This window comes from Bubalus bubalis, chromosome 4 (assembly GCF_019923935.1).
Source record: "Bubalus bubalis isolate 160015118507 breed Murrah chromosome 4, NDDB_SH_1, whole genome shotgun sequence".
Lineage (NCBI taxonomy): Eukaryota > Metazoa > Chordata > Mammalia > Artiodactyla > Bovidae > Bubalus > Bubalus bubalis.
The window spans coordinates 49,837,637-49,862,745 of record NC_059160.1 but is presented as its reverse complement, the minus strand read 5'-3'; the positions used below and the strand labels follow the sequence as shown (position 1 = coordinate 49,862,745).

The window sequence follows — 25,109 nt, the reverse complement described above, 5'->3', positions numbered from 1 at the left end:
AGATTTTCTTAATCCAAATAGAATAAAGTTTTCTCTATACCACATATAATGGTGAATCAATTATATGTATGGAAAGTAACCACCAATAAAAACTATGCTCTGCTTTTAGAAATTTTGCTTTGAGGTAATTCTTTGAGTTTATACCTAGGATCATAATGAAATCTGTCCGCTATAATGATCTACAATGATACTACTGAGGACACTGCTAATTATATAACAGAAGCAAAATAAAAATCTTAGAAAAGATATGCTACATTTTTATATGATGGATTTATATAGTAAATATTCACATTCAGTCTAACAAACAATCCAATTTTATACATAATTGTATACTGAGCTTCTCACTTTAAGCAACTGCCCTTATCTTGTTTTGCCTCCTTGCTATCAGCTCTCTAAGGTTAAGAAATATGGTAAACGAGCAGGCAAGTTTATTATCAAAGGATATATGACTTCTGGCTTAATAGGAAGTTAAGACTCTTGCCTGAATCAAACCACAATTTTTTGTACAACTGGAAAAGTGGAATAAAATAGTCTGTCATATTACAGAATCAGCTTTATTATTTTGATAAAATGTGAAAACAACTTAAAAAAGTAAAATAAAGGGTACATAAATTATGAGATTTTAGCACTTGTAAGGGTGACAGTATGCCAAAGGTTAATGTTAAAAAATCTTATGAATCCTCAAATCTTACAGCACGTATTAATAAAACTTCCTAAATTTAACCTTGACCACAGAATCTCTGTTGGACAAAGCATCACAAAAGACTGATATTTCATGAAATATACTTTGAGAAATAAGATATCATACCATTGTTCAGAGGACTACATAATATTAATACAATTTTCATATGAACTCAAAATTCAGACAGACTAGATATACACACATAAAATAATTTATGACAAGCATGTAAAATATACCAAGGCACTTGATGGCTATGTATCATATAAACTATAAAATTAATATTGCTGAGAGCCCAGAATGGCAAGTTAGTAGGCTGAGCTAGAATAGTCAAAGATAATTTTGTGATTCTTTTAATAGTTTTGGAACTGAAATTCTGAGTATTTTTATCTTATGCACTTAGGTCTGTAATTTTGGCGTCTGTCTTTGGGTAAACAAAAATTACAGAAGTTAAATAAAATGCTACAGGTTTGAGTTAATTTAATTCTCCACAATTCTATTATGCATGTTTTTATTTTCACTTTTAAACTTAAGTCCCATAATACATTGTCTTTGTACTCAATACCACTTAAATGTACACTTCAAAATGGTTAAAATGACAAATATTATGTTATGTGTATTAAAAAATCTTACTTGTCTAGATCATATAATGTGTGTGAAATTCGTACAATTACTTCTACTCCAGCTTCAGTAGCCAGTTTCTTAATAGCTGCATCTCGTTCCTTTCCAAAGGGCTCAGAATCATATTCAATTGAAAGTTTAGTAATGTTCCATTCCTAAAGTAAGAGAAAGGAGCAAAAACATACATAAATTTTAATGATTATTTTTTCTACTATAACAACACAGGCTGGAAAAAAGTGAAAAGCTCCAACTCTACATATACTACTTTGAATATACAGAAAGAAAATGCACAATTTATAAATTCAAAATTATGTAAATCAGAAATGCATACTCACTAGATTTCAGGCATTATGCTAAGGCATTATACAATCTAGCAATATGCTTAATCTAAGCTTCCTACATTAAATGTGTTTGTATAGCACTTCACGTGTTCAAATAATTTACACTTACATTATCTCATTTGTTACTCAAAATAGTCCTCAGAGTTTGGCATTTTGGTTGTTAACTCCATTCTGCAGATAAGATTATTTTGAAAATTCAAGAATTTGTCCAAGTTCAGAGAAGCCTTAATACCTGATTTTATGTCTATTGATTCTAAGACTTGGTTTTTTTTTTTTAATTGGAGTATAATTGCTTTATAGTGTTGTGTTATTTTCTGCGGTACAACCACATGAATCAGCTATACCCTCTCCTTCTTGTGTCTCCGTTCCACCCACTCCCTTATCCTACCAGTCTAGGTCATCACCGAGTACTGAGCTGAGCTCCCTGTATAAAGCAGCTTCCCATTAGCTACTGGTTTTACACATGGTGGTGTGTACATCTCAATGCTACTCTCTCAATTCATTCCACTCCCTCCTTCCCACCTTCTGTCCATAAGTCCATTCTCCATGTCTGTGTCTCTATTCCTGCCCCGCAAATAGGTTCCTCAGTAACATTTTTCCAGATTAATGCATATATGCATTAATATACGATATTTGGCTTACTCTTTCTGACTTCACTCCATGACATTCTAGGTTCATCCCCATCACCACATATGACCCAATTTTGTTCCTTTTTAAGGCTTAGCAATATTCCATTGTATATATGTAACACATTTTCTTTATCCATTTATCTGTTGATGGACATTTAGGTTACTTCCATGTCCTAACTACTATTAATATAAACCTTTGACAGTTAATGTGGTACAAGCTACTCTGCTGAGGTATTGTTTTACAGTGTTTTACTTCTGATTATCACAAAATGTTAAATGTTGAAAATATAACACACTTATAACAAGAGCAGATATTGAGTGCCAGGTGCTATATTAATAAGTCCTGTAAACCTTCTTATAATCACTTTCAGTGAAGAGACTGTGACTTAAGGGAATTAAGTGATTTCCCAGGGAGGGGGGTAGTAAAGTTTTACTGTTTTTTTAATTCTAAAATCTATTCCGATATACCTTACAAATAAAAAAACTTCACCTGTCATTCTACCATTATTTAACTGATTATATAGTTACAAGTTGTACTTCTCCAAACCTGTATAGATTCAGTTCAGTTCAGTCGCTCAGTCGTGTTCGACTCTTTGCGACCCCATGAATCGCAGCACACCAGGCCTCCCTGTCCATCACCAACTCCCAGAGTTTACCCAAACTCATGTCCATTGAGTCGGTGATGCCATCCAGCCATCTCATACTCTGTCGTCCCCTTCTCCTCCTGCCCCCAATCCCTCCCACCATCAGGGTCTTTTCCAATGAGTCAAGTCTTCACATGAGGTGGCCAAAGTACTGGAGTTTCAGCCTTAGCATCAGTCCTTCCAACGAACACCCAGGACTGATCTCCTTTAGGATGGACTTGCTGGATCTCCTTGCAGTCCAAGGCACTCTCAAGAGTCTTCTCCAATACCACAGCTCAAAAGCATCAATTCTTCGGTGCTCAGCTTTCTTCACAGTCCAACTCTCACATCCATACATGACCACAGGAAAAACCATAGCCTCAACTAGACGGACCTCTGTTGGCAAAGTAATGTCTCTGCTTTTGAATACGCTATCTAGGTTGGTCAAAACTTTCCTTCCAAGGAGTAAGCGTCTTTTAATTTCATGGCTGCAATCACCATCTGCAGTGATTTTGGAGCCCCAAAAAATAAAGTCTGACACTGTTTCCACTGTTTCCCCATCTATTTCCCATGAAGTGATGGGACCAGATGCCATGATCTTCATTTTCTGAATGTTGAGCTTTAAGCCAACTTTTTCACTCTCTTTCACTTTCATCAAGAGGCTTTTTAGTTCCTCTTCACTTTCTGCTATAAGGGTGGTGTCATCTGCATATCTGAGGTTATTGATATTTCTCCCGGCAATCTTGATTCCAGCTTGTGCTTCTTCCAGCCCAGTGTTTCTCATGATGTACTCTGCATATAAGTTAAATAAACAGGGTGACAATATACAGCCTTGACATACTCCTTTTCCTATTTGGAACCAGTCTGTTGTTCCATGTCCAGTTCTAACTGTTGCTTCCTGACTTGCATATAGGTTTCTCAACAAGGGCTATTTCCAATAGTGAGTTTTTAAAAAAATTGCTATTATAAACCTTTCAGTATACATCTTTATACATAAATCTTAAACATTTTGGGACGTTTGTCTCATTTTTCTAGAAGTAATGTTTTGAAACACAATTAATGGATACAATAAATTATATTTAAAATTTTGATAGATATTGCCAAATTTTCCACCAGATATCCTGCACCAATTTACACTCTCAATAGTAGTACACCAGTATTTTAAAAACCACTAATATAAACACAGCATACACAGGAAAATAGTATTTAAAATTTTTTCATTTCTTGCAAGTCTTGGAGAATGCATACAAAGTTGTCAATAGCTGTTATCTTTGCAGGGTAGAATTTAGGAATATAAATAATTATTTTTTATTTTATACAATGTTGTACTGTTCATATTTGTTAAGTAAAATCATGTACTGTTTTTGAAATTTAAAAATGAAATTAAAATGAGAATAGGAAAGAAAGCATTGTATTTCTTTGTTTTATAGCGAGAGGCGGTATAGAGTGGTAGTTAAAAAACAAAGGATCTAAAGTCAGACTTCTCAAGTTCGAAGACTGGTTCAACTATCTGTGCAAATTTCTAAACCTTCCATGCCTGTTGTTTCCTTATCTTAAAATGGGTAGCATGTAAGTAGAGTACTTAGAGAGTACCTAGTATATAACAAACACTATGTTTTTATTAGAGTAAAATGAAAAAAATAACATTTTGTTGTTGTTGTTGTTGTGAAAAGATTAAATAAGACAATGTATGTAAATTATTTGGAAGAGAAAAGATGGTGATGCTGGGAAAGATTGAGGGCAGAAGAGGGCGACAAAGGATGAGATGGTTGGATGGCACCACCAACTCAGTGGACATGAGTTTGAGCAAGCTCCAGGAGACAGTGAAAGACGGGGAAGCCTGGCATGCTGCAGTTCATTGGGTTATAGAGTTGGACACGACTTAGCAACTGAGCAAAAACAATGTAAATTGTTGAGTACATAGAACATAATTAAGTCCTCAATGAATGACAGCTGTTATTACTGTTGTTACTAGCTATTTGTATATTTTTTTCTTTATGAATTGCAGCTTATGTTTGCTTAGGTTTCTACTGCAATTAATTCTCTTATGGATTTGTACACTCCTTATTTTTAATGACAAACTTTGTCACATATGTCACTTCCTGAATAGTCTGTAATTTAATTCTATGATTTTTCTTGACAATTTTTTAGTTTTTGGTTAGTAAATGTTGGAGCTTAAAACAAGACAGTAACAGTCCCTCCCCTTTTCCCTTTTTGAAGAGGAAGGGAAATATAAGTCAGAAAACTAAACGTAAAAATATAACCCACACAGTCTTCCCAGGCAATTGAAATAAAAACAAAAGTAAACAAATGGGACCTAATCAAACTTACAACCTTTTGCACAGCAAAGGAAACCATAAACAAAATGAAAAAACAACCTACAGAGTGGGAGAAAATTTTGCAAATTATACATTCGACAAGGGCTTAATTTCCAAAATATACTAACAGCTCATATAACTCAATATAAGAAAAAAACAAACAACGCAATTAAAAAATTGGCAGAAGACTTACACAGACATTTCTCCAAAGAAGTAATATAAATGGCCAATAGGTACATGAAAAGATGCTCAACATTGTTACTAGAGAAATACGAATCTAAATCTAAACTACAATGAGGTACCACCTCACAGTGATTTTGCTGGTTAAAATGGCCATCATTAAATGTCTACAAATAAATACTGGAAAGGATATGGTTTTTCCAGTAGTCATGTATGGATGTGAGAGTTGGACTATAAAGACAGCAGAGTACCGAAGAATTGATGCTCTTGAACTATGGTGTTGGAGAAGACTCTTGAGAGTCCCTTGGACTGCAAGGAGATCCAGCCAGTCCATCCTGAAGGAAATCAGTCCTGAATGTTCATTGGAAGGACTGATGCTGAGGCTGAAACTCCAATACTTTGACCACCTGATGAGAAGAACTGTGGATAGCCTTTACCAAGTTGATAGTCAGCAATTTTCTATTGCTAGTTCGCATAAAGGTTTCTAAAACATTACAAATGGGTATTGACTACTGTCAAATGCTTTTCTTTATCACTGAAATAATAATACCTTTTCCTTTACTAATAGGATATATTAATTTATTATTTCATAATGTTGAACCAACTTTGTATTCCTGAAATAAACTCTATTGATCATGATGAAGTACTATTTTAAAATATTGTTAAATTCTCTTTGTTAATATATTAAGGATATCTCAGTTTGTGTTTATGCGGGACACTTGGCTATACTTTTTTTCTTTCTTGAAAGTTCTTCATCAGATTTTGGTATCAGAGTTATGCTGCCCTCATAAACAAGTTCAGAGTTCCCAATATTATCCTGTTTCCTGGAAGAGTATTATAAGACTGGCATTATTTCTTTCTTAAATAGGTGATGGAATAAGTAAAGCCATCTGGTGGGACCTGGAGTTTTATTTATTGGAAGGTTTTTGATTATAAATTCAGTTTTGTAAAGAGAGGGCTATTCAATTTTTCTTTTTTTTCTGCTGAAATTTTAAGAAGTTGCACTTGTCAAGAATATTTTTCATTTCATCTTAGTTGTATAATATATTGACATTCAGTTCACTTCAGTCGCTCAGTCATGTCTGACTCTTTGAGACCCCATGGACCACAGCACACCAGGCTTCCCTGTCCATCACCAACTCCCAGAGCTTACTCAGAGTCAGGTCCATAGCTTCAACTAGACAGACCTTTGTTGGCATAGTAATGTCTCTGCTTTTTAATATGCTGTCTAGGTTGGTCATAGCTTTTCTTTCAAGGAGCAAGCGTCTTTTAATTTCATGGCTGCAGTCACTATCTGCAGTAATTTTGGAGTCCAAAAAAACAAAGTCTGTCACTGTGTCCTTTGTTTCCCCATCTATTTGCCATGAAGTGATAGGACTGGATGTCATGATCTTAGTTTTCTAAATGTTTAGTTTTAAGCCAACTTTTTCACTCTCCTCTTTCACTTCCATCAAGAGGCTCTTTAGTTCTTTCGTTCATATTGACGTTATGTTCTCTAGTTTATATTGACATTATGACATTTATAATATCCTTTATGTTTTTAAAGTTTAGAGACAATTTAGTGATGTCCCCTTTTTTATTCTTGATAAAGGTAATTTGTGTTTTCTCCCTTTTGGGCCCTGATCAGTACTGATAAGAGTTTATCAATTTTATTAATCTTTTCAAAAGAAAACTGAACTCTGACTCAGAGTTTAATCAGGTGACAGAAACCACATTAGTAATTTGAACAGGGAAAATTTAATCTGAAGAACTGTCAGCAAGTAAAACGTGGTCAACAATGGTAAGGAGTAGAAGAAGAGTTAAGGCTATACTGTCCAATACAGTAGATAACCACTAGCCACAGCAGCAGCTTCTGAGCACTTGAAATGTGGCTAGTTGGAATAGAGACATCCTAGGTGGCCCTGTGCCCTCTGTCAGCCTGGCCTGCCTGTGGTTGCCATGGTTCAGGGCTTCAGCTGTGGTGGCTGTGCAGTTTCTTGAACTGACTTCACTGATGTGTGTAAGGACAACAGCTTGGAAGGCATGCACAGACTGGACAGTCTTTGTTCCAAGTTGGACATAAATCCATGCCCTTACAGAGCTTGGATCTGGCTACTTTTGGAACCCAGCCAATCCATGGCAACCCATTCCAGTACTCTTGCCTGGCAAATCCCATGGACAGAGGAGCCTGGTAGGCTGCAGTCCATGGGGTCGCTAGGAGTCAGACATGACTGAGCGACTTCACTTTCACTTTTCACTTTCATGCATTGGAGAAGGAAATGGCAACCCACTCCAGTGTTCTTGCCTGGAGGATCCCAGGGATGGGGGAGCCTGGTGGGCTGCCGTCTATGGGGTCGCACAGAGTCGGACACGACTGAAGCGACTTAGCAAATAAGCATAAAATATACTCTGGATTTCAAAGACTTCATATTGATATAAAAAAGGTTAAAACAGTATAGTGGTTTTATAATGATTTTATATTGAAAATATAGTATTTTAGATATACTATGTTAAATAAAATATATCTTAAAAATTAACTTCACATTTTTCTTACTTTTTAAAATATACATGTTAGAAAATTTTAAATTACACATGTCTGTTGGATAGTACTGTTCTAAGCAGCTACCACCTCTAAATGAAGGGAAAATAATTAAGCAATGAATTAAGAAAGTTTTCTTTCTTCCCCTGCTGAGATTCACACCTCATTGTGAATGAGGTGTGCTGCCTCAGAAACAACCATCCCTATAGGGAAAAAGCCTGCCAAAGGGCTAAGACCACCAGGGAAGTCTCTGATAAACTGTCTTTACATGAAGAGTTTAATATAGACTATTTACATTTAATATAACTATTGATATAGCTGTGCTTAATTTTACCATGTTGGTAAGCTTTCCTTTTGTTCATCTTTTCATTTACTCCTCTGTGCTCCCTTGTGCTCAGTTGCCCAGTCATGTCAGATTCTGTAGCCCTGTGGATTGTAGTCCTCCAGGTTCCTCGGTCCATGGGGTTTTCCAGCAAGAATACTGGATTGGGGTATCATTTCCTACTCATGAGGATTTTCCAAACTCAGGGACTGAACCCATGTCTCCTGAGTCTCCTGCATTGGCAGGTGGATTCTTTACCACTAGCACTACCTGGAAAGCCCTCTGTGCCCCCTATCTGCCTTTATTTGAATGAGAGATACTTTTAGAATTCCATTTAAAATTCCTCTATTAACTTTTTAGAAATAGCTTTTTGTGCTACTTAGATCACAGTATACTGTTATTATAGTCTACCTTCAAATGATATATTACAATTGAATGCTCTTAAAAATTTACATGTACTTTCATTTACCTTTTTCCTACCTTATGTGATCCTGCAATAGATTTTATTTAACATGCGTGTCAAGTCCCAAGATACTGGTATTATTCCCTACAATTTATCAGTATTAGTTGGTTTAATCTATCAATGGTCTTCCAAAAATAGGACATATGAATGTACATAACTAAAAATAATGAAAAAAGAGGTCTTTTATATTTACCCATGTATTTAGTGCTTTTTTTTTCCTTTCCTGAAGATCCTGTCTTTAGCCTAGAATTATTTTCTTTCACCTAGCAGAATTTCCTTTAATATTAGTATTTTTTATAGTATAGATATGATGGAAAAAACTATTTCTGCTTTTTTGTGTCTAAAAATGCCTTCATTGTGCCTTCTCTTTTTAAAAAAAATGAATGTTTTTGCTAAGTAAACAGGGCTATTTCTAGTTTTTTAAAGCTGCCATTCCATTCTGTAAGAAAATATTGAACACTATTATCATGGTTCCCTGAACATATCTTTTATCCTCTGGCTGCTTATAAAATTTTCCATCTTTGGTTTTCAGTTAATCGAGTATATGACATGACAAGATGTGATTTCCTTTATATTTATGTTGTTTGGAGTCTGTTGAGCTTCTTGGCACTATAGGTTGATACCTTCCATCAATTTTGGAAACTCAATTATCTCTTCAAATTTTTTTTCTGTCCCAATATCTCTTTCCCTCTTTTCTCTAGGTCTGTAAGTACAGATCTGTTAGGCCATTTACTATTGTTCCAGAGACCTCAAACACCCTATTCCCCTTTTTAAAAAATCTTCCTTTTCTTTGTGCTTTAGCTGGGATACTGACTGTCTTCAAGTTTACTCATCTTTTTGTCTGCTCTGTTCAATCCAGATACCCAATTAATGAATCCAATTAATGAATTTTTCATTTTGATAGTATGTTTCAGTTCTAAGATTTTGTTTGGTACTTTTTAATATTTTCCATTTCTGTATTAAATTACCACCTCTTCACATCATTTTTCACCTCTTGACTAGATTCTCTACTACTATCCTTGTTGTTGTTTAGTAGCTCAGACATGTCTAATTCTTTGTGATCCGTGAACTGCAGCACACCATCTCCCTGTCCTTCACCATGTCCCGGAGTTTGCTCAAACTCATGTCCATTGAGTCAGTGATGCCATCCAAGCAGCTCATCTATCATCCCCTGCTCCTCCTGCCTTCAATCTTTCCTAGCACCAGAGTCTTTTCTAATGAGTCGGTTCTCCGTATCAGGTATTGGAACGTCAGCATCAGTCCTTCTAATGAATACTCAGAGTTGATTTCCTTTAGGATTGACTGGTTTGATCTCCTTGCAGTCCAAGGGACTCTCAAAAATCTTCTCCAACAACACAGTTCAAAAGCATCAATTCTTTGGCGCTCAGCCTTCTTTATGGTCCAACTTTCACACCTGTTCACAACTACTGGAAAAACCATAGCTTTGACTACATAGACCTTTGTCAGACCCCCACTATCTACAGAATAGCAATTGTAAAGTCCTTTTTAATCCTAATTCCAAGATCCACATCAACTGTGGGACTGTTTCTGTTTTTCTTTACTTGATTGCAAGTTAACATATACTTGCTTCTTCATGTGTCTCATAATTTGTGATCATATAACAGACAATGGTATAAAAGATTAGAGACAGAATAAACAATATTTATCTCTAGAAAAGTACATAGTCTTTGCTCTGACTGATAGAAGTCGAATTGATGGGAGTCTGTAATTGAGCTGGGTCTGGGCTTTGTTGCTGCTTTCCTTAAATTTCATTCACCACTGGCTTCAAATATTTTGAAGGCAGGATTCAGATTTTTCTTCAACAGGGCTTAAGATCTGAGTAGTAACAAGACTCCAGCTGTCTCTCTCTGCTTTATAGTTTGAGCACTAGCTTTACAAACTATATGACATTTCTCTTTGCTTTGCTGTCTACCCAGCAGCTTTGCTTGCTGAGGACTTCTCTTTGTTTTCCAACCCTGTCCCCTAATATTCTGCACCTTTGGAGGCATCTTTCTACACTGATGTCCTGTTGCCAGCTTCAGGGAACAGCTCCTTTGCACTAAGTGAATTCCTACTGCACTTAAGAGGGATCCCTCTCAACCCTTCTGCTTCACTCCAGCCTTTGGCATGCTGCCACTCTTGGGCTCATTTCTGCAATACATGCATACAGTACCTCTAAACAAAAACAGTAAAAATAAAAACAATACAATAAAAAGAATTATTAACTTCCTCTATGGTTCTGACATATTAAATAAATCTGAAAGTTTTCATAAAATATATTTTATATGGACTATATCAGAATCAAATAATAAGCACTCTAGGTACAGTAATATATATTCATGTATCTATATTTTATGGCCTTTGTAGAAACCACTGCCTCGCTGTCAAAGTAATAAGACAGGAAGCACAGCATCTAAATTCAGAAGATACTCTGATCCAATAATATGCTATTTCAGGCAGAAGAAAGCTCAAAATAAAGAGCACAAAAGACTTGCTTACTTAAACCATTTTTGTCAAAGCATGTAAATAAATGTTTTGTTATTTTAAAGGTACTTAAAAATACTCGATTCAATTTACTTATAATACATGGATTTATATAAAGTTGAAGCAGATATTCACATATACTTTATACATATGAGTTGCTGATCAACTATTACCATTGTTCCTGATATACTTTCTTCTCAGAGCTCTTGCTTGTAACTAGGTTAAATTCTGACTCTAAGAAGCTACAGTGGGAGAAGGCAATGGCACCCCACTCCAGTACTCTTGCCTGGAAAATCCCATGGATGGAGGAGCCTGGTGGGCTGCAGTCAATGGGGTTGAGAAGAGTTGGATATGACTGAGCGACTTCACTTTCACTTTTCACTTTCATGCGTTGGAGAAGGAAATGGCAACCCACTCCAGTGTTCTTGCCTGGAGAATCCCAGGGACAGGGGAGCGCGGTGGGCTGCCGTCTATGGCGTCACACAGAGGCGGACATGACTGAAGTGACTTAGCAACAAGAAGCTATAGTAGTAAGAAAACTTCAGTGAAATAAATTTTCACTAGCCACAACTGTTGCATTAGTCATATCCTAAACGTTAAAAATTTCTTTCATGCTGATGAAAAAAGGCAAGGTAGTGTTAATTGAGTTCCCAGAATTAGGGATATTTTCACTCAGGAAAAGGAACTATTCTTTTCTACATTCGAAAGAGAAACAATGCTATTATAAAAATTTGATGAATCAAACTGTTGTAAGAAAAAAAACAGATATACATTAGGAATTCTAACTGCAGTAAATAGGAAGGGATGAACTAAGCCAGGAAACTCAGCCTGAGCACTTCCATGAGCTACTTTTATGACCTTGGTCACCTCATTTAATCTCTTTAGGACTAAATTTTTCATGTGGACAAAAGGGGGGGAAATAAGATTAGGAGATCTTTAAGATTCTACCAAGTTAAAAAAAATTACAGTTTTCTAGCATGTCAATTGTACAGTCCTTTGACTCAGAAAGCCTTACAAGAGTTATCCCACAAATGTACTAGCAAATGTGAGTAAAGACATGTATATTTGAACAAGGACATTCACTGACAGCATAACTTGAATTAGCAAAAGGCCTGTGGAAAAACAACTAAATGTTCACTAGAAAGCTAGTGAAAGAAATGATACCCTCAAAAAATAAAAAATAGAACACAGATCATATGATCCAGCAACTCCACTCCCAGTATTTATCTGAAGGAAACAAAAACACTAATTCAAAAAGATATATGTCCCTCAAACCAGCATTATTTACAATAGCCAATATATGGAAGCAACCTAAGTGCCTGCCAACAGCTGAATAATGATTTACACACACAGACACACACACACACACACACACACACACACACACACAGAAATATTCAGATCAGATCAGTCGCTCAGTCGAGTCCGACTCTGTGACCCCATGAATTGCAGCACGCCAGGCCTCCCTGTCCACCACCAACTCCTGGAGTTCACTCAGACTCATGTCCATCGAGTCAGTGATGCCATCCAGCCATCTCATCCTCTGCCGTCCCCTTCTCCTCCTGCCCCCAGTCCCTCCCAGCATCAGAGTCTTTTCCAATGAGTCAACTCTTCGCATGAGGTGGCCAAAGGACTGGAGTTTCAGCTTTAGCATCATTCCTTCCAAAGAAATCCCAGGGCTGATCTCCTTCAGAATGGACTGGTTGGATCTCCTGGCAGTCCAAGTCACTCTCAAGAGTCTTCTCCAACACCACAGTTCAAAAGCATCAATTCTCTGGTGCTCAGCCTTCTTCACAGTCCAACTCTCACATCCATACATGACCACAGGAAAAACCGTAGCCTTGACTAGACGAACCTTTGTTGGCAAAGTAACGTCTTTGCTTTTGAATATGCTATCTAGGTTGGTCATAATTTTCCTTCCAAGGAGTAAGCGTCTTTTAATTTCATGGCTGCAGTCACCATCTGTAGTGATTTTGGAGCCCAGAAAAATAAAGTCTGAGACTGTTTCCACTGGTTCCCCAACTATTTCCCATGAAGTGGTGGGACCAGATGCCATGATCTTCGTTTTCTGAATGTTGAGCTTTAAACCAACTTTTTCACTCTCCACTTTCACTTTCATCAAGAGGTTTTTCAGTTCCTCTTTACTTTCTGCCATTAGGGTGGTGTCATCTGCATGTCTGAGGTTATTGATATTTCTCCCAGCAATCTTGATTCCAGGTTGTTTCTTCCAGTCCAGCATTTCTCATGATGTACTCTGCATATAAGTTAAATAAACAGGGTGACAATATACAGCCTTGACGTACTCCTTTTCCTATTTGGAACCAGTCTGTTGTTCCATGTCCAGTTCTAACTGTTGCTTCCTGACCTGCATACAAATTTCTCAAGAAGCAGGTCAGGTGGTCTGGTATTCCCATCTCTTTCAGAATTTTCCACAGTTTATTGGGATCCACACAGTCAAAGGCTTTGGCATAGTCAATAAAGTTTTTCTGGAACTCTCTTGCTTTTTCTATGATCCAGCAGATGTTGGCAATTTGATCTCTTTGTTTTTCTGGAACTCTCTTGCTTTCTCTATGATCCAGCAAATGTTGGCAATTTGATCTCTGGTTCCTCTGCCTTTTATAAAACCAGGTTGAACATCAGGAAGTTCACGGTTCACATATTGCTGAAGCCTGGCTTGGAGAATTTTGAGCATTACTTTACTAGCATGTGAGATGAGTGCAATTGTGCGGTAGTTTGAGCATTCTTTGGCATTGCCTTTCTTTGGGATTGGAATGAAAACGGACCTTTTCCAGTCCTGTGGCCACTGCTGAGTTTTCCAAATTTGCTGGCATACTGAGTGCAGCACTTTCACAGCATCATCTTTCAGAATTTGGAATAGCTCAACTGGAATTCCATCACCTCCACTACCTTTGTTCGTAGTGATGCTTTCTAAGGCCCACTTGACTTCACATTCCAGGATGTCTGGCTCTAGGTCAGTGATCACACCATCGGGATTATCTGGGTCGTGAAGATCTTTTTTGTACAGTTCTTCTGTGTATTCTTGCCATCTCTTCTTAATATCTTCTGCTTCTGTTAGGTCCATACCATTTCTGTCCTTTATCGAGCTCATCTTTTACATGAATGTTCCTTTGGTATCTCTGATTTTCTTGAAGAGATCCCCAGTCTTTCCCATTCTGTTGTTTTCCTCTATTTCTTTGCATTGATCGCTGAAGAAGGCTTTCTTATCTCTTCTTGCTATTCTTTGGAACTCTGCATTCAGACGTTTATCTTTCCTTTTCTCCTTTGCTTTTCGCTTCTCTTCTTTTCACAGCTATTTGTAAGGCCTCCTCAGACAGCCATTTTGCTTTTTTGCATTTCTTTTCTATGGGAATGGTCTTGATCCCTGTCTCCTGTACAATGTCACGAACCTCATGCCATAGTTCATCAGGCATTCTATCTATCAGATCTAGGCCCTTAAATCTATTTCTCACTTCCACTGTATAATCATAAGGGATTTGATTTAAGTCATGCCTGAATGGTCTAGTGGTTTTCCCTACGCTCTTCAATTTAAGTCTGAATTTGGCAATAAGGAGTTCATGGTCTGAGCCACAGTCAGCTCCTGGTCTTATTTTTGCTGACTGTATAGAGCTTCTCCATCTTTGGCTGCAAAGAATATAATCAATCTGATTTCGGTGTTGACCATCTGGTGACGTCCATGTATACAGTCTTCTCTTGTGTTGTTGGAAGAGGGTGTTTGTTATGACCAGTGCATTTTCTTGGCAAAACTCTATTAGTCTTTGCCCTGCTTCATTCCGTATTCCAAGGCCAAATTTGCCTGTTACTCCAGGTGTTTCTTGACTTCCTACTTTTGCATTCCAGTCCCCTATCATGAAAAGGACATCTTTTTTGGGTGTTAGTTCTAGAAGGTCTTGTAGGTCTTCATAGAACCGTTCAACTTCAGCTTTTTTAGTGTTACTGGATGGGGCATAGACTTGGATTACTGTGATATTGAATGGTTGGCCTTGGAAACGAACAGAGATCATTCTGTCGTTTCTGAGACTGCATCCAAGTACTGCATTTCGGACTCTTTTGTTGACCATGATGGCCACTCCATTTCTTCTGAGGGATTCCTGCCCGCAGTAGTAGATATAATGATCATCTGAGTTAACTTCACCCATTCCAGTCCATTTCAGTTTGCTGATTCCTAGAATGTCGACATTCACTCTTGCCATCTCTTGTTTGACCACTTCCAATTTGCCTTGATTCATGGACCTGACATTCCAGGTTCCTATGCAATATTGCTCTTTACAGCATCGGACCTTGCTTCTATCACCAGTCACATCCACAGCTGGTATTCTTTTTGCTTTGGCTCCATCCCTTCATTCTTTCTGGAGTTATTTCTCCACTGATCTCCAGTAGCATATTGGGCACCTACTGACCTGGGGAGTTTCTCTTTCAGTATCATATCATTTTGCCTTTTCATACTGTTCATGGGGTTCTCAAGGCAAGAATACTGAACTGGTTTGCCATTCCCTTCTCCAATGGACCACAGTCTGTCAGATCTCTCCACCATGACCCGCCCGTCTTGGGTTGCCCCACGGGCATGGCTTAGTTTCATTGAGTTAGACAAGGCTGTGGTCCTAGTGTGATTAGATTAGTCTGACTAGTTTTCTGTGAGTATGGTTTCAGTGTGTTTGCCCTCTGATGCCCTCTTGCAACACCTACCGTCTTACTTGGGTTTCTCTTACCTTGGACGTGGGGTATCTCTTCATGGCTGCTCCAGCAAGTGCAGCCATTGCTCCTTACCTTGGATGAGGGGTATCTCCTCACCGCTGCCCTTCCTGACCTTCAATGTGGGATAGCTCCTCTAGGCCCTCCTGTGCCCGTGCAATATTACTCAGCCATAAAAAGAAAGAATGAAATCTTGCTATTTGCAACTGGCAAGACCTTGAGGACATTATGCTAAGTGGTAATAACTTTGCATGGTATGTAATCAATAACAATATTGAACCACTACATTGTATACCTGAAATATAAATTATAAGTCAATAGTAATTTTTTTAAAAAGAAACTATAGCATATCTACACAATGGAATACTATGAAGCCATTTAAAAGACTGAGAAAGTAACATGGAACAATATCCAAAATACAGGATTATTTGAATAAAGCACATCATAAAATGGTATAACATAGCATGCTCTCATCTTGGTTTTAAAAACAGAGGATAGTAACATACACATAAACCACACAAATATATGCATATAAATACACATACATATATGCATTCTTATTTATGCAAGGACTATTTCTAACGCATACAAAAGAAAGTGGTAGTAGCTGTTGCTTCTGAGAGCGGAACCAGCAGTTTAAAGTAGAAGAAAGATTTAACTTTTCAATGTTAATCATTTTTTTCACAGTCTGATTTCACACTGTCTGTGTAACATTTTCATTAAGAAAAAATCCATATATATTTTATTTAAAATTTTACATTTCCCATACTAAAATTTAAAATACACCCCCTCCCCCAAAATGTGTCTTATCTGACAAGAGATTTTTCTTTTATGCAAAGATTTTTTCAATTACCTTGAAAAGCCGGGGAAACACATCTGCTGGTTGTCCACGAATCACAAACAGACGAGAGTTTAATTTTCGCAGATTGGCATCAAGGTCTTCAAGACATTGAAGCAAAAATCTAGAGACAGGAAAATATTATTTAAATTCTTCAAAATATATATTTAGAAGATTTAAAGTAATAAAAAGTCATGCTATTCTAAAATTTGAAATGCCATCTCATCATCTTTTTTACCTCTTTATCATCTTCTAATTTCTAGATGATGTATAAATTACTGCTTCCAGAAACCATTCTTATAAGTTTTAAAAATTATGGCACGTTTCTCAGTATTTTTAAATGAAGTTCCTAAATTAAATCACTGTCATTAAATAACAGTGACTGTTAGTAAAGTTTAATTTGTAAACATAAAAATCATATAAAGAAATAAAATAATTAAATGAATTGATCTCATTGTTTAAACTTGGTGAAATAAATCCAAGTTAGTATAGAAAAGCCACCTTGAAAAACCTAGGACAGCTTTGACTTGGAAAAAAAGAACACTTTTAACATCCTATTTAATCACTCTGAACAAGTGAATAAGAATTTGAGCCCTTTATTAGGGGATATTGTAATCATCTAAGAGAGAGAAGGAGTAAAGTCCATTTTCAAATTTCTAATATAAAGAATCTGATAATAAACAGATGTTAAATTATGTGCCATTAACTCTCCGAGTGTAGAGAATACCAAATTAATTTTTTCATAAAAGGTTTCTGAGGAAGGTGGAGCTGTACATTTTTTTTCAATGAAATTAGCATCAATAAGTCCTATGCATAATAGATATCTGGGGAAATTCTGGGGTGGAGGCAGAAGACTGCTTATTTTGCATCTTCCATTGTAAAGAAATGGTGCAGTCCACAAGAGCAAATCCAAAATAGATGTCACCCCTGGAAGGTTCAACCTCATTGTTTGCCTCATGTTAATTTCTCTAAGATTTCATGTAGATTCTGTTCCTCTCTCTGTTCTGTTCCTCTCTCAACTCTGCTTCTTTTATGTTTTTCATTTTAAATATCTATCCATCTTTTCCACAGGCCTTATGATCCTCCAGAATAATGACTGTGCCCTACTTATGAGGAGGAGTGGTTAAAATGAATAGAAAGGCATATTTCAGAACCGCATTGTTCAACATGGTAGCCACTTAAATTAGGCATGTGTAGCCATTTAAATTAGTTAAAATTAAAATTTCAGTTCCTCAGTCACACATGCCATATATCAAGCCCCCTCAATAGCCACATGTGTGGCTAGTAGTGACCATATTGGACAGTACAAGTGAAGAATGCTTCCATCATTGCAGAAATTTCTATTTGACAGCACTGTTCTAGAAGATTATTCAGAATAGATCATTTTGTTTTCTTTGCCCATTCCAATCCCCATTCCTCTTTGCCCATTCCAATTTCATTTCACCAAGAAAGTCTTGTTAATTTTCTACAGATGTAGTTATTAAGTGACATCAGTCAGTTAAGTCACTCAGTTGTGTCTGACTCTGCGACCCCATGAATTGCAGCACGCCAGGCCTCCCTGTCCATCATCAACTCCCGGAGTTCACCCAAACTCACGTCCATTGAGTCAGTGATGCCATCCAGCCATCTCATCCTCTGTCATCCCCTTCTCCTCCTGCCCCCGATCCCTCCCAGCATCAGAGTCTTTTCCAATGAGTCAACTCTTCGCATGAGATGGCCAAAGTACTGGAGTTTCAGCTTTAGCATCATTCCTTCCAATGAACACCCAGGACTGATCTCCTTTAGGATGGACTAGTTGGATCTCCTTGCAGTCCAAGGGACTCTCAAGTGACATCAGTATAACTAGTCAAATCTGATATTCCTTCCCCTTAGGAGTTATCTCTATGGGCAGAGGGAGTCAGAGTGCTATATTCACAAGGCTGTTAAAGACATCCCATCATTTCACCTTAGGAAGTCTAACAGTTGTCCTTCAAGAAATAGGAAATAAACCTTTATATACTCACATTTATATTACACAAAATCTTTTTGTCTTTGTTTACAGTCACCTCCCTAACACACCATCCTTAATGCTCAAACTACTGCACAACTGCACTCATCTCACATGCTAGCCAAGTAAGGCTCAAAATTCTCCAAGCCAGGCTTCAACAGTATGTGAACCATGAACTTCCAGATGTTCAAGGTGGATTTAGAAAAGGCAGAGGAACCGGGGATCAAATTGCCAACATCTACTGGATCATCAAAAAAGTGAGACAGTTCGAGACAAACATCTACTTCTGCTTTATTGACTACACCAAAGCCTTTGACTGTGTGGATCACAATAAACTGTGGAAAATTCTGAAAGAGATGGTAATACCAGACCACCTGACCTGCCTCCTGAGAAATCTGTATGCAGGTCAAGAAGCAATAGTTAGAGCTGGACATGGAACAACAGACTGGTTCCAAATTGGGAAAGGACTATGTCAGGCTATATATTGTGACCCTGTTTATTTAACTTATATGCAGAGTACATCATGAGAAACACTGGGCTGGATGAAGCACACGCTGGAATCAAGATTGCCGGGAGAAATATCAATAGCCTCAGATATGCAGATGACACCACCCTTATGGCAGAAAGCGAAGAAGAACTAAAGAGCCTCTTGATGAAAGTGAAAGAGGAGAGTGAAAAAGTTGTCTTAAAGCTCAACATTCAGATAACTAAGATCATGGCATCTGGTCCCATCACTTCGTGGCAAATAGATGGGGAAACAGTGGAAACAGTGTCAGACTTTATTTTTCTGGGCTCCAAAATCACTGCAGATGGTGATTTCAGCCATGAAATTAAAAGACGCTTACTCCTTGGAAGGAAAGTTATGACCAACCTAGACAGCATATTAAAAAGCAGAGATATTACTTTGCCAACAAAAGTCTGTCTAGTTGAAGCTATGGTTTTTCTAGTAGTCATAGATGGATTTGAGAGTTGGACTATAAAGAAAACTGAGTGCCGAAGAATTGATGCTTTTGAGCTGTGGTGTTGGAGAAGACTCTTTAGAGTCCCTTGGACAGCAAGGAGATCCAACCAGTCCATCCTGAAGGAAATCAGTCCTGAATATTCATTGGAAGGACTGATGCTGAAACTCTAATACTCTGGCCACCTGATGTAAAGAGCTGACTCACTGGAAAAGACCCTGACACTGGGAAAGATTGAAGGCGGGAGGAGAAGGGGATGAGAGAGGATGAGATGGTTGGATGGTATCACCGACTCAATGGACATGAGTTTGAGTAAGCTCCCAGAGTTGGTGATGGACAGGGAGGCCTGGCGTGCTGCAGTTCATGGGGTCACAAAGAGTCATCCACGACTGAGCAACTGAACTGAACTGATCCCAACCCACCACTACCAATGTGTAAATCTTTTGGGGAGAATATTGTTGCTGACTATTGTTGTTAAAGCAATATAAAAGCATCTAAGTTTTATAAAATTATCCGTAACTATGAATAACATCATTTTTGGTGATAAATGTTTACTGGGAAGCAGATAGTTTTCTATATTTGCTTGGCAAAATAATTTTTAGACCCTGAGGTACTCAGATCAAAAATTAACAAATTGAATGAACTAGCTATTTTAAAGTTTTCTTAAATTCAAACAGTACAAAACTAAAATGTCCTGGAAAGATAATCCATGGAAGAGATAATCCTCAAATCTCCTTTGTAGTGTGAGTTTCAGTATCTTCTCTACCAGACCAGACAGGAAGTAGCAGAGTTCTCCACATTCTACGTTTTGGGTAGAAAAGTTTTCATGTAGTACAAATAGGTCAATGACAGATAATAAGATGGGAAAAGGAAAAAAAAAAAAGGACCTGATTAATTTATAAAATGAAGTAGTAAGCCTTGACTAGTTAATAATTAGCCAGTCCCTTATTTTTCCCTTTCTTGTTCACAGTTGAATAAGCATTCTTAACGCTTTTCAATAAACACTCTATGAACCAAACAAACATTGTACAGGATGATGTGGACTAAAGCAATGGAAAAAGTTTTGCAACCAAAATTAACTTTGTTTTGGCATTCCATAAAACAAAGGAATAGAAATTCTATTCCAGTATAGTGTTTTTCTCCAATAGATGTTATTGATGGCTTTTTTCTTCCATAGTATGTTTTCCTTCCATGGCTATTATTGTTTATATCACTGTAACTTAACATAAAAATTGAAGAGATACAGTAGATTCAAATATGTATTTCAGAAAATAACTGTGAAGGAAAGAAAAGAGCAGCATGGAGAACACATGGTGTTGCTTTTCTCTGTTATAAGCCTTTCTATGCTATGACTTTTAAAACTACTTCATATATTATTTTGATAAAATAAAATTTACTTTGCATATATCTACTTGTTACATGTGTATAAGAAAATAACTGCAAGGATACTCATCAACCTGTTAATAATAGCTACCCTGAGCACCAAAGAATTCATGTTTTCAAACTGTGGTGTTGGAGAAGACTCTTCAGAGTCCCTTGGACTGAAGGAGATCAAACCAGTCAATCCTAAAGGAAATCAACCCTGAATACTCATTGGAAGGACTTAGGCTGAAGCTAAAGCTCCAATATTTTGGCCACCTGATGCCAAGAGCCTACTCATTAGAAAAGATCCTGATGCTGGGAAAAAGTGAAGGCAGGAGAAGGGCATGACAGAGGATGAGATGGTTGGATGCATCACTGACTCAATGGACGTAAATTTGAGGAAACTCTGGGAGATGGTGAAGGACAGGGAAGCCTCAAATGTTGCATCCATGGGGTCGCAAAGAGTCAGACACAACTGAGCAACTGAACAACTACTGGGGAGAGGAAGTTTGGGGTGGGGGTAAAGAAGAGAGAAACATACTTTTTTAAACTTCATAAAAGGTATAAAATTGATAATTAGCATATATTCCTTCAAAGTAGAACAAAATTGAAAAATATTATATATGATGGAAACCTGTTTTAACACATAATGAACATCTTTCAAAGCACTTCTATGGCATCAATTTTCACAGTTTATGGTATCTCATTGCATAGATGTCCCATAATTTAATAATTAATAGCAACAAATTACTATCCCTCAACCAATCCTGGAAAGTTCTAATTTCCTCATGTGTTAAACTGGGATAGTAATAGGGCCCATATCATAGCACTGTTGTGAGAATTAAATAAGTTAATGTATGTGAAGCTCTTAAAACAGTGCTTGACCCACAGTAAGCATGATTATATGTCTCATCATTCCTACAATAATTTTAGTCCCCTCTTTACTACAATAATTCTACTTCTTGTTATCTCATGTTAGTATTATTTGCTCAATGCCTTAAAATAGTTCTGTCTACCAATACCAAATTTTCCTGAGGCACACTTTCCTGTAAAACGGTCTTCAAAGGTTCATTCACCTATAGAATAAAGAACAAATTATTTTGACTAACTTAGGGTTCCAGGTTCATTTTTCTGCCACTCCTCTTTCCCTTCTGCCAAATTAAACTACTTTCCCCCACACACATTTAATCTCCTGGAATTTGCTCCATGCTCTTCCCTTGGCCCGGAGCACCTTCCTAATTCCCATCTCTATTTTCTGCTAATTTTCAGTCTTCCATATGAAAGTAATTTCTCCATCCCATATACTCTCAAGGGACAATGTATCTCATCATAGAGAAACTTTCAGATTGTATGTTACATGATAGCTATCATATAAATCACCTTCTCCTCCTGAAGGATTTCAAATTAAGTATCTGTGTCTCATGCCTAACTACACAGTTAACTTTATGTGTTTTGGTTTCTGTATTTGGCAAACAAATTTCAATATGTGCCTTACACAGTTTGCTGAAAAGATCAGAAATAGGAGAAAATGACCTATAGAAATGTCTGTAATATCTGTTGAAAGGATTTGTTGTTGTTCAGTTGCTAAGTCACATCCAACTCTGTGATCCCATGGACAGTAGCATGCAAGGCTCTTCTGTCCACTATACCCTGGAGTTTGATCAAATTCATGAAAGGATTAGAAAAAGTATAAAATCACTAGTACTTGGCAGATATTCATTAAACAGAAGTTACAATTATTCTCCCTTGGGAAAAACTTATAGTTTTGAAAAAATAACATGTATTTTTATATATAAATAACTGGGCATGACAAAAGACGACAATGAATTAGTTGGATGCCTACAACTATATACACAATCGTCTCAACTCTTAACCTTCCCTGAATGTGACTTTGAACAAAGGTTTGATGAAAATCTTTTCCACAAGGCAAAGCAAATGTGAATATGAATATACATACATACAGATACGGTGCAATTAAGACCCTGAATCAACTAATATCTAAGCATATAATTCTTCCTTGATAACACTGTAAAATCTCCAATACACTAAGTTAAAAGTATCAACTCATTGACAGGTAAGATTTCTTTTTAGTACTGAAGGAATAATGTTACTTCAAAGAGTACTATATAAAGTCTAATCTTTCATCCTTGACCCTCATCAGGGAAGAGAGTGGTTTCTGCCAGAGTTCAGATTCAATGTGTTCCAGATCATAGGAATCCAGTGTTGAATGGACTGATTTAATACAATGAAATTATACACAGCTTGTAGGATCTCAGATCCTGGGTCAGGGACTGAACTTGGGCCATGATAGTGAAAGCCTGGACTCCTAACCACCAGGCCAACAGGGAACTCCTTATAAGGTACAGTTTAAATAGGAACATATTTTCAGACCTTATTCAGTTTGGCGTGTTTACTGTTTTCTTGAAACCATATCCATTTGAAGGCTCAGTTAATAATGCGATTAACTACTGATACATGCACTGGGTTGATTTTTAAACAGGACAAATGTTAGTAAAACTCACTACACCCCTTTGCATAATTGTACTGCCTACACAGAAGAATAGTTCTGCTGATATTTAATTATTGAATACAGTATGAATTGCAGCACTTCACAATAAATTGAAGAGATGTTAGGTTAAGAAAATATATTTCTTCACTTTAAATATTTTAAGGATTTTTTTTAAAACCTCCAGTGATCACTACCTTATTGCTATTAGAAAAAATTACATGTGGTGAGTTTCCTTATACCAGTTCCAAAAGATGATTTCAACATGAATCAACAGAAATAGTTTCTTAAAGTAGGTCATTGCTATAGCAACCAGTGGGCAGTTTGGTATACTCCCCATAACAATGACCTACTTTCCAGCCTGTGCTAGAACAGCTTTATATAACTTGAATTTCTAGTTCTGTCTATAAAATAGTCTAAAAAAGGCAATAGTAAGATACAACATAATCCCATTTCTGCTAAAAAACAAGGCATTATGAATTAACATGTATCATACCAAAATAAAGCCATCTGGTTCTGCACTTTAGTTTATAAAATATATCTTATCACATGCTCAACGATGAAAACTACACTTCAAATATCTCAACCAAAACAATTCACTGCTGACCCTAGAGAACTGACTTACAGAATATAAATTAAGATCATTAAAACCACATGCAAAATATCTTCTCTTTCTACTCTTCCTCCTCATGAAACAATGGTTAGATTTTTAAAAATAAAAGGTCTGGATATATTAACTATAATAAAAGAAAAAATGGAGAGTCTCAGTCATTAAGCGGTCTATGGTGTTTCATTAGAAATTCAAAAATTATCAATATAAATAGTAAATTGTCTCTCCATAAATTGACTAAAGTTTACATATGCTTTTTTTCTGGTTTGTGACAAAATTTTGGTGTTCTTATCTAACTTTACTCAAATTATCAGAATATTTGTGATATATACGTTCCCTGAAGAAAACAGTTTAATATTGAAAGAGGATTAAACATACACTTTAAAAGCAAATTTCTGATTTTGCCAGGCTCTAATGGTTCATAAATCTGTGGTCTAATACCATGACACAATGTCACTTTTTATAACAAATATTTTTCACTGCCTTTTATAAATTCTGAAATTCATAGATAATATAACATCCTTATATACAATTTAAAAGCATTAATATAATGCTCCAATGTAACACATGAAAGAACTTTGAGGAAAGTAATTTATATTTTAAACAGAAATAACATTTACTTCCCATAAGTAAATATCTGGGGATGAAACAAAAAAACAGTGAATTAACTGGATGCCTACACCTACATAATCATTTAAAATTCAACAGCTTCAAAAACAGAATGACACAGCTGTATTATCAGTGACTAAAATACCATGAACAGTACTGCCTTTGGTAAGAGGCTTTTCTGTAATGTTAAGCAAGACTTAGAAAAGTTCTTGACAAAGTTCAGTCTTCCCTGATTTACATGGGTGATAAACATATTTTAGGAGCACTCGATGCATATTAAAATTGTGTAAAAAATAACTAATGTTTACACGTAAAAATGAATTTAGGCTCTAGATTCCAAAGATCATGAA

General features: G+C 36.7%; 1 protein-coding gene across 3 annotated transcripts in view; it reads right to left on the bottom strand.

The window, feature by feature from the left end:
* Window positions 1-25,109, bottom strand: part of CRY1 (cryptochrome circadian regulator 1) — a 95,582-nt gene that overhangs the window by 17,819 nt on the left and 52,654 nt on the right. For all 3 annotated transcript variants that reach the window (XM_044941394.2, XM_044941393.2, XM_006069566.4), the window contains exons 2-3: window positions 16,742-16,850; window positions 1,313-1,455 (exon numbers count right to left, since the gene is read on the bottom strand). In XM_044941394.2, the coding sequence (XP_044797329.2) occupies window positions 1,313-1,455; window positions 16,742-16,850 (252 nt within the window). The remainder of the gene's footprint in view (window positions 1-1,312; window positions 1,456-16,741; window positions 16,851-25,109) is intronic.